Source organism: Microtus ochrogaster, chromosome 10, assembly GCF_000317375.1.
Source record: "Microtus ochrogaster isolate Prairie Vole_2 chromosome 10, MicOch1.0, whole genome shotgun sequence".
Lineage (NCBI taxonomy): Eukaryota > Metazoa > Chordata > Mammalia > Rodentia > Cricetidae > Microtus > Microtus ochrogaster.
The window spans coordinates 22,699,903-22,710,468 of NC_022016.1; the positions used below are offsets into that span (position 1 = coordinate 22,699,903).

A 10,566-nucleotide genomic window follows, 5' to 3' on the forward strand; every position below is an offset into this window, starting at 1 on the left:
AACAGCATTGAGAAAGAAATATTAAACCAGAACTGTGGTAGTGGAGTAAGGCTTTCATGTTATGGGTAAAACCAGGGAAGTCATATAGATGAAAGTATGGAATACTTTAGGAATATTGCCATAGGGGCAAAGAATATTCAGTTATAGTACCCAGGACCATGGTTAACCATTCTATGTATGGAGGGAAAAAGAAATGCAAATATGGATAAGAAGGCAGTGAAAGGAGGGTGTCTGTAGGCAGACTTTCTTTCCTGCCTGCCAGTTTCCAAATAACTGACATGGAGACTCAGTATTAATTATGAATGCACAGCCAATAGCTCAGGATTATTACTAGCTAAGTCTTATATTTCAAATTAACCCATTTATACTACTCTACATTCTGCCATGTGGCGTTACCTCTCTTTCATCTTGCATCTCCTGTTTTCTCTCTGTGTCTCGCTGACAACACCTCTGATACTGCCCTTCTTCCCAGTGTCTTAATCTGGTTTTCCAGGCTAACCATCTCCTGTCCAGCTATTGACCAGTCAGCTTCTTTAGTAAAGCAATCACACTGTAATTTACACAGTATATAGAAGGACTATTCCATAGCAGGTGTCACCTCCTTACTCTGCGTTAAAATAAAGAGTGGAAACCACATGACTTGCTGTATTATAGAATTGATTAACTTCCTCAGGGAAGCTGGGACTGTATTCTGAATAGTGTTGACAAAGTACTGTGCTAAATGTTACTCAAATGCAAAGCATGCATGTTATCTTCCACCCAGAATGGCATCCACTCTGATAATGGAGGCGACAGTCTTTGGAGATGTAAGGCACCATGACATTCTGTTGCCATAGGTTCTTGGCTTTTTTTTTGTTGTTGTTTGTTTTTTGAGAGAAGGTTTTTCTGTGTAGCTTTGGAGCCTGTCTTCATACTCACTCTGTAGACCAGGCTGGCCTCAAACTCATGTAGATCATGTGGCTTGTCTCAGCCACCTAAATGCTGGGATTAATATGTGTATATTGCCATAATAAAAATCTCACAAAAGTATTTGCACAGTCACAGATTCAAGTTATTATCCATTGGGGAATTTACCTGTGTGTCTGTCTGCCTTGTATCTGTGTATGTATATACATATTGCATCTATATATCTGTATCGCAGCTATCTATCATCTCTCTAACATCTATGTGCCTATCTATCTATTTATCTATCATCTATCTATCTATCTATCTATCTATCTATCTATCTATCTATCTATCTATCTATCATATATCAATCAACTGAAATATTGAATTTAATTGAAATATTAAGTTGAAAAATTGAACTGAGCACAATACAAAACACAATAGAAAATATTTTATTGCTTTTTAAAGAATCTTTCTAGGGTGAAACAAAATGAACAAATAAGAAATAACCAGTAGGATTCAATTGTATTTATTTCAAGTCAAACCTGTGAATGATATGGTTTGAATTCCCAGTGCTAATCCCAGTGAAATCTCATATATTTTTAGAACCTAAAGCTTTGTTTCAAATAGCCATAGAGATCAAACACATCGATTTTTGAGTTAAGTGGATTTAAACTCTCGCTTCCCTATTATCAGACATGGAAAGTCAGAGAAATTACAATGACCTCTGTCTGAAGTCTCAGTTTCTTAAATAGTAAAATTCAGACGACATGTAATTTAACGTGCGATAATAATGAAGTGAATTTATATTTGAAAATTATCATCGGACTAAGCAAGTGTTACACGTTCAATATGGTAGCTATTTGTGGAACAGGTTTATGTAGTTTTGCTTTTTTGTGTATGAATGTGTTCATGTGTCTGCATTAGGTACTTATGTGTGGAGAGCCCTGAGGTCCCGTGTCTCCTTCAGTCACCCTCCACTCTCCCACTGAACTTGGAACATGCTGATTTGGCTCGAGTAGCTGGCCAGAGAGTCCCAAGGATCTTCTAGTCTGTGTCCCCTCAGTTCTGGGTTTACAGGCATGCTAACATAGCGAGATTTAATAGGCCGCCAGCTCCCAAATAACAACACGAGATGTTATTATGGAAGCTTGACCATTAGCTTAGGCCTGTCCCACTAGCTCTTACAACTTAAATTAACTCATGTTTTTATTAATCTATGTTTTACAACATGGCTTTTACCTCCCTCCCGTTCTGTGTGTCTGACTCATTGTGTCCATTTTTGTCTTGATGGCGGTCTCCTGTGCACCTCGCCTATCTTCTCTTCCTGTCACTGCCTGTATGTCCTGCCTATCTCTCCTGCCTAGATAAGCCATCCAGCTTTTTATTACACCAATCACAGTAACACATGTTCACCTGAGTGTACAAATATTCCACAACACCACACCATGGTGCCTAGCTTAAAAAAATAGTGAGCTCTGGGGGATTGAACGCAGGCCCTCATGCTTTTGCAGCAAACACTTCAGGGACTGAACCATGGTCCCTAAAGCTGCATGCAGTTTAAACATTTAAAATATTTCACAAGGTTTTCACCTTGAGTGGGAAGGAAGACTGGAGGCTGTCTCCTGGCATGCAGACTAAATTCTGGCATAAAGGATTTAAAAATGTACACTTCACGGTGGGTTCAATCCCTATTTCAAAAGTCTTCCAAGTATCCCGTATACTTGGAAGAAAGCATTCTTCCAAGAAAAGAGAAATTCTATCTTTTCGTGAAACTAAGTTCAGCATGCATGCCTTTATTAACTTTAGAAATAGCGAGGAAGTGCTTTAAGGATAAAGGAAGGTTATTATGTATTTGAAGTTTATAACAAAGCAAGGAAGAAAAAGCCAGAGACTAAAAGAGAAAGTAAGTAAGTCTGTCTCATTTCTTTCATCACTCTCCGTTGCTGACTTTAGATCGGTCCAAGGACACCAAGCTGTTGGGCCTTGTAGGACACACTCGCTCTGATATCCAGCCAAGGGATAAAGAAATTGACATAAAGACTCAAAGGAAACCATGACTCTTGCAAAACAAAAGACAAAGGGTGTAGGAAGGATCATAATTCAAGTGGGAAGCCTGCTCGATAGTCCCAGCTCAGCACAAGGCTTTCCGCGTCTCCTTGACTTCAGTGGGCTGGATGTCAGCCGCACAGAAGGCGGCGTTGCCAAGGGGTGTGAAGAAAACACTTAACTCTAAAACCTATTCCCAGATCCTCAAGGAGCTTACAACAGCGTTGGGGAGATTAGCGGGGTAACTAACACTTGAGGGCGGTCAATGAAACGTGAAAAACGAGCTGGCAGAAGCCTTGGAGGAGGAGGAATTCACAGTTCAGGATCACTGGGGGATGGGGCTTGGCAGGAAGGCTCGAAGAGGAGGGAAGTAAGCAGGTCCTTGGCGGAGGCCAGGGTCTTAGGCGGGCAGGGAACCCAGGCGCTGCCGGACTCGGGATTCAGGCGGCACCAGCAAAGCCCTTGCCGGTCGAGCATCACCCGGCCCGGCCCGGCGCGCAAGCGCAGCTCAGGGACCCGCGCCTGGAGTTGGCCGGCGGGAAGCCGGCTCTGAGCCGCGAGCGCGGGACCAGGCGGGAAACGCTGGGCGCATGCGCAGCGCGGCCGCCCGGGCTCCTCGGATGGGGAAGGGAAGGTGGAGTTTTCAAGCGGGAACTTGACCCGTTAGGCGCCGCGGCCATGGCGGCGCGCTCGCCGTCCTCCCCGCTGCCTCCGCCCCCGGGACGGCAGTCGGGCCGCCGGTCCCCGCGCCCGGTGCATGACGTGCGTAGCGAGGCCTCGGGGCTGGCGGACGCCGCGAGGGAGGTCTTCGCGGCTAAAAGCGACCTAGTCTGGAGGGGCGAAGAAGGGACAGGGGGCCGGCGAGGGCCGGGCCTGGCCGGGGCCGCTGTCGCTCCAGTCGCCAGCGCGCCCCCGGGGTCCTGGCAGCCAGAGGGCCTCTCGGTAGTGGAGGCGAAGGCGACTCGGATGCAGCTGCTGGAGGAAGAGCTGAGCAGCCTAAAGGAGGAGCTGGCCCTGTGTCAGGTATCAGGACTGGCCGCCGGCCTTCCCGTCCACAGCCCGTGCCCACCACCGCCGCCTGGGCGCCCGCTCACTCGTTCGTGTTCTGGGCATCTAGGGAACCTTCCCGGGACGCGCCCTCCAGGCTCCATGCCCGGCTTGCCCATCGCCTGGGCTGCAGGCTCTGCCCCTCTGCAGACCTCGGTTTCCTTTTGATAGATGCTCTCCAAGGGTGCCTTCCTCCAAGCTCAAGTTCCTGGTGGTGTCTATTACCCAGTGCCCAAGAGTGGAGCGCATTCATGAATTGAAATAAACAGGACCGTGTCGCAAAAATAAAACTTCTCTGATGAAGTAGCCTGCCTTTACATTCCAAATCCACACTTGCCCTTGTTCTTACACTGTTAAACTTAAGTTCCAAACACGAGCACACGTTTTTAGAAAGCCTTGGGACTGGGGGAGTTCACATTTATTAACTTAGAAAGAGCCCGTAGATCATGAGTGTGAAATACTTTGACGTGAGCTTGGCAAAGGAAAGCACTTGCTAAGTTAGTTGCACCGAATTACTTTCCAGATTAGTTTTAGGGTTTGTGTAAAGTAAGCTCTCCTGTCCTTTAGTGCACTGGGGTTTGTTATTTTTTTTGGGGGGGGGGGAGGTGCTGTCTTATACCATCGGCTAAAATTTGGCCTGAACCTTATGTAGGATTAGGAAGTAGGATGCCATTCACTTAATTACAGGTCTTTTTAAAAGAACAAAATCACTATCTTTAAGAGATACTAATTAGGAACTGCCAACACAGCTTTTCAAAGCAGTATTATCAGTTCAGGTTAGGAAAACCTTGCTCATTCCCTCACAGTATGCTCTGTTGGGTTCTCGCACCCGTCTTATAGGTCTTTGCTGTAAAACAAAACAGAATCTTGTTTAACTCGAATATAGCTTTGTTAAATAGATTGGGGAGCAACTATCTGACCACCCCCGTTTCATTTTCGTTCTCATTGTCTGTTCTCTGGCAAAAGAGCAAAGGGGTAAACCAAAGATAGCAATGAACCGAAGTGTTTTGTCTGCTGTAAACCTCACCCTTGGGTAATTTACCAATGTGTGTTCATGTGAAAGGCTTTTGTTAAAGTAACAGTCTAAGACACAACCCACAATTTTACACTGTCCCTCTGGGCTCACAGTCATAGCCTTAAAAATGTGGCTTCCAGTGTGGCACTGCCCTTTGTGATCTTGGGTTAGACCTGGACTGTGAAATTATTGCAAAACTTGAGGCAAACGTAAGAGATAGAAATGGTTCTAATTAGCTTGGAATGACAATTCTTGAGATTTGATAATGTTAATACTGTTAGATGATCGGAGACATTACAGTAAATTCCAGACATGAGGTTGACAGTATCCCTCATTACCAAGGCTCTAGCCAAACCAGATTCCTGCTCTTAGACTAGGGAAAAATAATTAAGCTCTTAGTTGGTATGTAACTGTTAAACCTTTAGTTTTTTTTAAATGTGAATTCTTATTATTAACCCATAAATCACAGCACCTGAGATTATATAGCATCAAAATCTTAGAAATTGCAACCCAAAGTAAGAAAACCATTTTTATCTCAACTCTCTGGGACACAAGCATTGCTCCCCCCGCCAGATTAGCAAAAACACTGCGTGCAATAGTCAGCATAATAAAGGCTGATTAAGTGAAGAAATCTGTCTATTGTGCTTATTAAGAGGAGTAAGTTCTAAATGGAACATTTTCCTAGATCTTTTCAGATTTTCATGATGTTTTATGCCTTATTTCGTTTGTTTAGAGATTGCTTCCAGCCTATTGTTTGCTCTTTTTTTTTTCTCACATCTTTCTAGACTGCATCCTTTTTGTGACAGGATGCAGGACAGTATGTGTATGTGCACTTTCGATCCCCTTTGTAGACTAGCAGGTCAAACAAAATGATGTTGGGTTTATAAAGTTTGTGTGTCGGAGGTTGTTGTAGCAGCCAACAGCATTTACTAAGTCAGTTTCAGATGAAAATTATTTAGGGCATTTAAGTGACAGACATATTTGTTCATTACCAAATTTAATGATAATTTTTTGGAAGCATATGGAATTGGGAGTCAGAATATTTACCCAGAGAACTAAGTTGTATTTTATAACTACCATATATTTAGCTATGTTGAAGCCTTTTCCAGGTATTAAAAACAAAACGACTTGAAAACTCATCTTGTCGTTGGGTTCCTCACATAGTTAGGAGCTATACTCTAATAGAGTAATGTTTTTTGATTAATGACCGCTATGGGAGGGCCCAGACCCCTGTGGGTAGGCCACCCCTAGGCTGGTGTTCCTGGGTTTTATAGGAAAGCAGATTGAGCAAGCAAGCAAGCAAGCAAGCAGCATTCCTATACAGCCTCTGCTTCAGCTCTTGCCTGAAGATTCCTGTTCCGCTCGAACCCTTGCCTTGTTTTCCTTAGTGATGGACTGTGATTATACATGCAAGCCAAGTAAATCATTTCCTCCCCAAAGTTGCATTTGGTTATTGTGTCTTTATCATAGCGATAGGAAGCAAACTAGGAAGCTGGTAGGATGACTTAGTGGGCAAGAGTGCCCTTTGGTTCGTTCATCCACACTAGAAGGAAAGAACCAACTCTCAAAAGTCGTCCTTCCGGAACACACACTGTAACAGGAGTGTGTCCCATTCTCCCTATCCCGAATAAGAAAAAAATAAAAATAAATAAAAATTGTAATATGACAGGGGTTTAACAGACTTGGGGCTTAAATTATAAACAGCCAGGGGCAACTTCTTTTAAGGAGGTGATACTTAAGTAAAGCCTTGAGGTAAGTTTGGTAATAATCTACATAAAGGCCTGGATGATGGTAGAGCCTGCCCAAAGGCCCTGGTTCAAGCAGAGAGACGAAGTCAGCCTAAGGATAGGGGAGCATGATAGACATCTTGGTGAGATGCATATGAGATGAAATGACATGAAGTTCTAGAGTTTTGGTAGGAAGTTGGGATTATCTGTCCCATCTAGTGGGACTCCATTGGGGACTTTTGACCTGTGAGACTAGGAGGCCTTGTAGAGATATAAACGAGAGTTGGAATGGATTTGGATTAGGGTGATAGTGTTGAAGGTGTTGAGAGCAGCTAAAATAAGGTTATATTTTGAAGATAAGCCTTCTGGTGTATAGAAAGTTCGGGGAAAAGAGAGTCACCAAGACTGACTTCTCTCTACATTTTAGGTGTTTGAATTAATAAGGAGATGATGATACATTTCTGACATGCAGAAGGGCAGGTTTCTGAGAGGGTTATGGATCAAGAGTTTTATTTCAGCCAAGTTAAATTTAAGAAGTGCCTTTTAGGCGTTCATTTGGAGTTGTCAAGTAGACAGTTGGCAATACCAGTCTGAAAGGTAGAGGAAATATAGAAAGCTGGTTTGTAAAACTATGTCACTTATGTAAGATCAAGTAGGGCATTAGCTCTTTGAGTGCATCTTAGAGCTTTGAAAGAATTCTGGTTACTGGACCATATTATCTAAGACCAGTTAATCCAAACCTCTAGGTCATTATTTTTTTTTTTTAGAAAAAAGCTCCTCAAAGTGATTTCTATTAACCAGAGTTAATAACTGACAGGTCCAGTAAGTCTGAAACTGTCCATTGGATTCGACAGGGTAGAAGAACGTGGGAAATGCTAACATATTGGTATAGAAGGAAATTTATTTACCAGGTGTAATCTTTGGCAAGACATCTGTTGAGAACTTCTGCTCCTTTTTAAACCACCTTGTGTTTTGATTGCTGCTTTCTAGGAATTCTTTGTATATTTGAATACAAGTATTTTATTCGATATGTCTTTTATAAATATTTTCTTTTAGTCGATGGTCTCCTTTTTGCCTTTTCAATTTAAATTTTTTTTATTGATTCTTTGGCTCCTTCTAGCTTTCTCTCTGTCTCTCTCTGTCTCTCTCTGTCTCTCTGTCTCTTTGTCTCTCTCTGTCTCTGTCTCTCTGTCTCTGTCTCTGTCTCTGTCTCTGTCTCTCTCTCTCTCTCTCTCTCTCTCTCTCAAAATAACACATTGAGTCCAATTTGTACTGTCTGTATACTACTGTGTGGGCCCACCCACTGGAGCATAGTTGACCTTCCAGGGGCCACAGCCTTAAGGAAAATGTTCCCTCCTGGAGAAGCCATCAACTGTCCACAGCTTCTCAGACTCCTCAGCCTATTTCCCCTGGGAAGGAAATCTTATTGAACGATTGCAGAGTGACTGAGGTAGGAAAGTGAAGTCAGTTCTCTCATGGACTTTTATGATCCAGGGAACTGGAAGACAGCAGTAGAGGAAGGACAGCTTCCTCTTAGAGTAACTTTACATTGATTTTGATTTTCAGCATTTTCATCACAAAATGTGGGTGGAACACTGTCAGTATTGGAGAGTAGGCTATCAGTGTAAGGAATTTTTAAAATAAGATTTTCCTATCATACTTTTAGATAGTTTTAAAAGTTATTTGTGTATGTGTGTGTGTGCACGTGCATGTGTGTCCCTGTGTGTGTATTTTTCCTGCTTCTATGTCTGTGTATCATGTGTGTGCAGTATCCATGGAAACAAAAAGAGGGCATGAGATTTCCTGGGACTGGGATTACACATGACTATAAGCCTCCATGTGGGTGCTGGGCATTGAACTATGTCCTCTAGAGAAGCAACTAGTGCTCTTACCCACTGAGCCATCTCTGGTGTCTTCCTGCTGCACTTTTAATGGGTTCATTGGTATAATTATAGAAGTAGCCATTCATTTTTTCATATTTAAATTGAATACTATCTCTTACCAAGAATCAACATGCTTAAAATGTTTTTTATTTCCTTAAGGCTGACAAAGAATTTGTATGGTCTTTGTGGAAACGTCTCCAGGCAGCAAATCCAGACCTCACTCAGACTGTCCGTATGGTTGTGGAAAGGTGAGCTCTCAAGCTTCATTTTTTATGAATCTTGGGTCTGCTGGATTTTTTTCTTCAATATAAAGTTTAAAACTGTCAATACCCGCAAAAGATCAGTTTGATTTCCAGATGACTGTTATAATCACAACATTGTAATTACTACATTTATAACAAGATATGCCGCATTTTCCATGTATGTATCAGTCCTTTCTCCCACTCACCTGTATGTGATGTACGTGTGTGAGACAGGGTCTCGTGGAGCACAGGCTGACGGCTATGAATGACCTTGAACTCCTGATCTTTCTCCCAAGTGCTGGATCTTGTTCATATTATTTCATATGAACACTTAGCAGATAAAACTATGGCTTAGACACTAGATAAAAGAGTGTATAGGTATGTCACATTTTTTGGGAGACATCCCTGCTATTTGGCTTCTTTCTTGACAGCTGCCTGGATAGGGAATTCCCTGTGCTGACTCAGTTTTCCCAATTACATCACTGCAGTGTGTTCTTGAAAACCTGAGATGACTTTGCCAGAGTAGAGGAAGTGTTCCAGAATAAGTTGAGAGTTTTCATTTATACTTCAGTATTGCCCTGCAGGGATGCTCAGCCATTTAACTGTAGATTATGGAGCCTCTCCATGGTCATTAGAAACACCGGAGTGATACTGCTACTCCTCATCACACATTTAGTATGCAGTAGTCCCCTGGCGTTTTACACAGTGATTAACACACTCTCTTTCCTATTAAATGGATTTCATTATGTTTCCTAAATGAGAAGCTAAACATATGGATATCTTTTCATTTTCTCATTTCTTTGCTGGAATCAAGCTCATATAACTTCTGTATTATTTTGATGACTTCAACTGTATTCTTGTTTGGGGGTCTTTAGCCCTGTGATCATTCTAACAATACCTGCTTTTTCCCCCCTCATTAAAATCTGTGATACATGCCAGACGGTGACGACTTTTACCATCCTTGATCGTTGTAGACTCCTAAAATATCTTATTTGTCTTTTTACTCATGTTGCTTGTATGTCTGATTTATCAATCACACTTCTCTTTTGGTGATCAGACTTCCCTTTGTTGAAGCTCCCTGGTTGCTTTTCCAGTATGCTGAAAATTAATGTTTTCTGTTTCTATTTTTTATTTGAAGCAGTGTAACCTTCTAGAAAAGTTCTGGCTGTTGAATTGACATCTTTGTGATTTTGTTCTTATCCTTCTTTCTTAATAATGCCTTCCAACTTAAAAAACTGGTCTCAATTTTTGTGTGCCTTTAGTTGAGCAGAAGGAAATAGTGAGCATCAGGCAATTTTTCTTATCCTTTATAATTTCCATTTTATACTTTTACTATACTAATAGTCATAGTTATAGAAGATATATATTTATATACCCATGTAGTTTATAAATAAATATATATTGGAGGTGTGTACTCCAACTCAAAACCATTTTGTTCTTAGGATGCATAAGAATTGGAAAGATTATTGTTTTATAGCTGTGAATTCCAAAATGTAGTGTATGTAATTTGTGTATAAGTAAGTTCTCTAGAGGAACAGAACTAATAGAATAAATATATACTATTAAAGGATTTATTAGATTAGTTTACACAATATGGACTTGGTAATCCAGCAGTATTTACACACTAGGGAGACTAAGAACCTGGTAGCTTTTCAGTCAAGAAGGCTGGATGCCTCAGTATCCCAGCATGTTGCTGAAGGCCTGAAGGATTCCTGGAA

At 41.8% G+C, this 10,566-nt stretch overlaps 1 protein-coding gene across 1 annotated transcript in view; it reads left to right on the forward strand.

Annotated features, from left to right (window-relative positions):
* The first annotated feature begins 3,483 nt into the window (after positions 1–3,483).
* The window catches only part of Cntln (centlein), a 259,628-nt gene continuing 252,545 nt past the window's right edge, over positions 3,484–10,566 (forward strand). Inside the window, exons 1-2 of the mRNA XM_026782102.1 lie at positions 3,484–3,957; positions 8,766–8,854. Coding sequence (XP_026637903.1) covers positions 3,613–3,957; positions 8,766–8,854 — 434 coding nt within the window. The 5' untranslated portion in view covers positions 3,484–3,612. The remainder of the gene's footprint in view (positions 3,958–8,765; positions 8,855–10,566) is intronic.